Source organism: Austrofundulus limnaeus, unplaced genomic scaffold, assembly GCF_001266775.1.
Source record: "Austrofundulus limnaeus strain Quisiro unplaced genomic scaffold, Austrofundulus_limnaeus-1.0 Scaffold24, whole genome shotgun sequence".
NCBI classification, from domain to species: Eukaryota; Metazoa; Chordata; class Actinopteri; order Cyprinodontiformes; family Rivulidae; genus Austrofundulus; species Austrofundulus limnaeus.
Window position 1 is genome coordinate 2,841,729 of NW_013952426.1, and position 2,930 is coordinate 2,844,658.

The 2,930-nt window shown below is 44.8% G+C and overlaps 1 protein-coding gene across 1 annotated transcript in view; it reads right to left on the bottom strand.

Annotated features, from left to right (window-relative positions):
- Positions 1-157: 157 nt before the first annotated feature.
- rem2 (RAS (RAD and GEM)-like GTP binding 2) overlaps positions 158-2,930 on the bottom strand; it is a 63,382-nt gene continuing 60,609 nt past the window's right edge. The window contains exon 5 of the mRNA XM_014004507.1: positions 158-2,024. Coding sequence (XP_013859961.1) covers positions 1,702-2,024 — 323 coding nt within the window. The 3' untranslated portion in view covers positions 158-1,701. The remainder of the gene's footprint in view (positions 2,025-2,930) is intronic.

Here is a 2,930-nt window from a genome sequence, read left to right on the forward strand (position 1 = left end):
CCTGTTATAAGCATTTTACAAAAGTTGAAAAGTAGGGGGGAGCTTTAAAGCGATATTTTTTAGACAACAGAATACCTGAAATATACTGTAAACAGAAAAAGTGAAAAATAATTTTTTTTGGAGGTGGGGGGTGGCAAATTAAAAAGCTGAGAACATCCATGTTTAAAACTTTTACTGGTAGATATGTCATTTATTACATCATCCACGCGATGCTCATCAACATAACAAATGTATGTCCTTATGAAACAGCCTATTTTTAAACCAAGATTTAGTTACAGCCAGAAAAGTATTGACACTGCAGCTCGGTCCTAAATGGAAGAAGAGTCCTGAGAGGCTCAGTGACTCATCTGATGGACTGCCACGCCATCTCTCGACCTGGTTAACGGCTGACTAACAATTTCATAATGTTGTCTTCAAAACGATGACAAAAGTAAAACTCATATGAAGATGTCAAACCAAGCTGCATTTATTCTCAGCGGTAAAGATGAGAGTGCTCAGTGGACAATGACAAACAAGAGAAAGACGTGTCAGTGACGCCAGCTTGCTTGATGAGATACTCCTTCGACGTTTCCAGAACGTTCCGTTTTGGATCACCTGTGCGGTTAACCCTCCACAGAAGTCTGTCAGAACTTAAAATAATTCCGGTGGGTAACACGGAAAAAATAAAAATAGAGAACATCAAACAGCCACAGGTAGATTTGTTTTGTTCCCGTTTGTCACTTTAGGAGCCTCCCTGCGGTCTGTGACTCAGCTTCGTTTGAAGAGGAGTTCAGTCCTGCCTTCTCTTCTGTTGTTTTTATTGTCCTTTTTTTGTCTCCTRTGCTTCACATCCTGCAGTAAAGGGTTCAACGTGCTGACTGCTCGTGGCGCATTCAGCAAAAATATGGCTTTAGTGCTGAAGTTTTACCTTTGTAGAAAAGTCACAGAGGAACTATTGAATGCCGCTGGAGTTTTTTTTTTTGTATCAAACAGTCCTTAAAATCGACATAAATGGTGGATGAAGAGTGGATTCTTTTTCTTTAGTAAATAAATAGTCCTTGCCTTTGGGATGGCATTGCTTAAAAACTCTACTGAGATTGTGCAGATGCTATTGGCCACTGAGGTACTTTTATTTAAAGGACTGTAAAGCCTACAGGGTCATGTCTAAGGTATTCTACCTGCATGCTATAAAACAGGGTCTATAACAGGTTTACATTAACTTGCTATCAGTCTTTATGTTATCAGTGCCTGCTACACGGGTGTGTGTTTTACTCGTGACACCATCCTCCCTCTCGTTAAGCAGGAAATCAGCGCGGTGCTTCGRCAGCGGCTCCTCTTTCTGCTGACCACCTCAGGTAATGAGTACTCTGTGATTCACCAAAGCCGGAGCTGTAAAATCAGCTCCACCYCCATTTCTGTTTCTCCGTCTGTGTCTCAAAATTGGTTTCGATGATAGGTTTCAGAGTGATCCAGGCTGTCTGATCCATTTGCTCATCTTTCTCCCCCCTTTCATCAGTTGTTGGCTGCCAAAGCCAACTTTCCACACACTAATAATGTGTATCTTGTCCATCATCTTCTATTGATTCACTTCAGTCTTAATTCCTTTTTCTTCACCCGTTTTTTTTGTTGTTTTTTTTACACCTCCTCCTCCTGTGTCAATCAGTTCGGTGTGTGTTTGTGTTCATGTGGTGCGTGTACGCATTTGGTGTGTGTCTGCGTGTGTCACAGTGCGCTGAGGTCGTGGCAGGAGCGGGATTTCTGACGGAAGATTTTGCTCCCCCGGTGGCGGCTCATTTCCCGGTAGCGTCCTCGGTCCCGGTCGCGGCCGTACGAGCGCGGTACCAGCCCGGCCAGGAAGCGCTTGGCGCGGCTCGTCAGGCTCTCCCTGCGCCCGGCCCCCGGGTCGCCGTCSGTCCACCCGGGGCCCACGCAGTCCCCCCTCGCAGTCCGCACGGCCGCCTCCAGCAGCTCGTTGGTGCCGTGGTCCAAAGAGGCTGAGAGCTCCATGTAGAGGCAGTCRAACATCATGGCACTGGATTGGGCCTCTGTTGGGAAAAGGATAAATCTCATTTTAGAAAAAAAAGGCTTCTCTCATTAGCAGCTGCAGAGGGTAATTAAAAGCAGCAGTTTGAAATTCACAAACATCGGATCATGAAGACAGCACATAAAGAAGCCCACAGCTGTGCAATGTGCATTAGCAGCAGGGAGTCCTTCTCCATCTAATGCTGCTATTCAGGAGGATCTACTAGCCTTAGTTCGTCATTTCTATTACACCAAATTGTGACAAATGGAGTCAAGTTAACAGCATTTTACCACATGACGGCGAGTTTACTTACTGCTCATCTGAAATGTCTAAAATCTCTGACAAAGAACGTAGAGTAGAAAAAGCAGACATTTTTTCTGGTATTGGTATGTGTGACTTAAACTTTTAAAGGGGCTATTTCATGTAAAATCAACGTTTTTTGAGTTTTATATGTCATGTTATAATGTTATACTCTCATAAAAAACATGCCCAAAGCCTTACTTTGACTCATTCATGCATGTTTGAGAAATCCTGCAGCGTTTTTAGGCAAACATGCTGAGGAGCAAAACGACAGGTGGGGACCAGAAACGCCTTTAGGGACCAGAAACGCCCCTGGGACGTGTCTTTAAGCCGAACTTCCTCATCACGGAGCACACCTCCCCACCCCACTCACCCCGCCCATGACTCCTGCGGGCTCTCAGCAGTAACAGAGCAAAGTGAAAGTGAAACTGAAACTATCTGCTGCTCTCAACACTATTTCTCACTCAGTGAAGCTCTTTACAGATTCAAAATATCTTTGAGGAAATGTATTTTCAGATGCCAAGTAAACTGCATTATAGCCCCCCCCCCCCGGCGCACTGAACGGGACGGGACAGAAGCAGAAGGTGGTTCTTAAAGAGACAGAGGCCAATTTCAAGGCGTTTAGAAG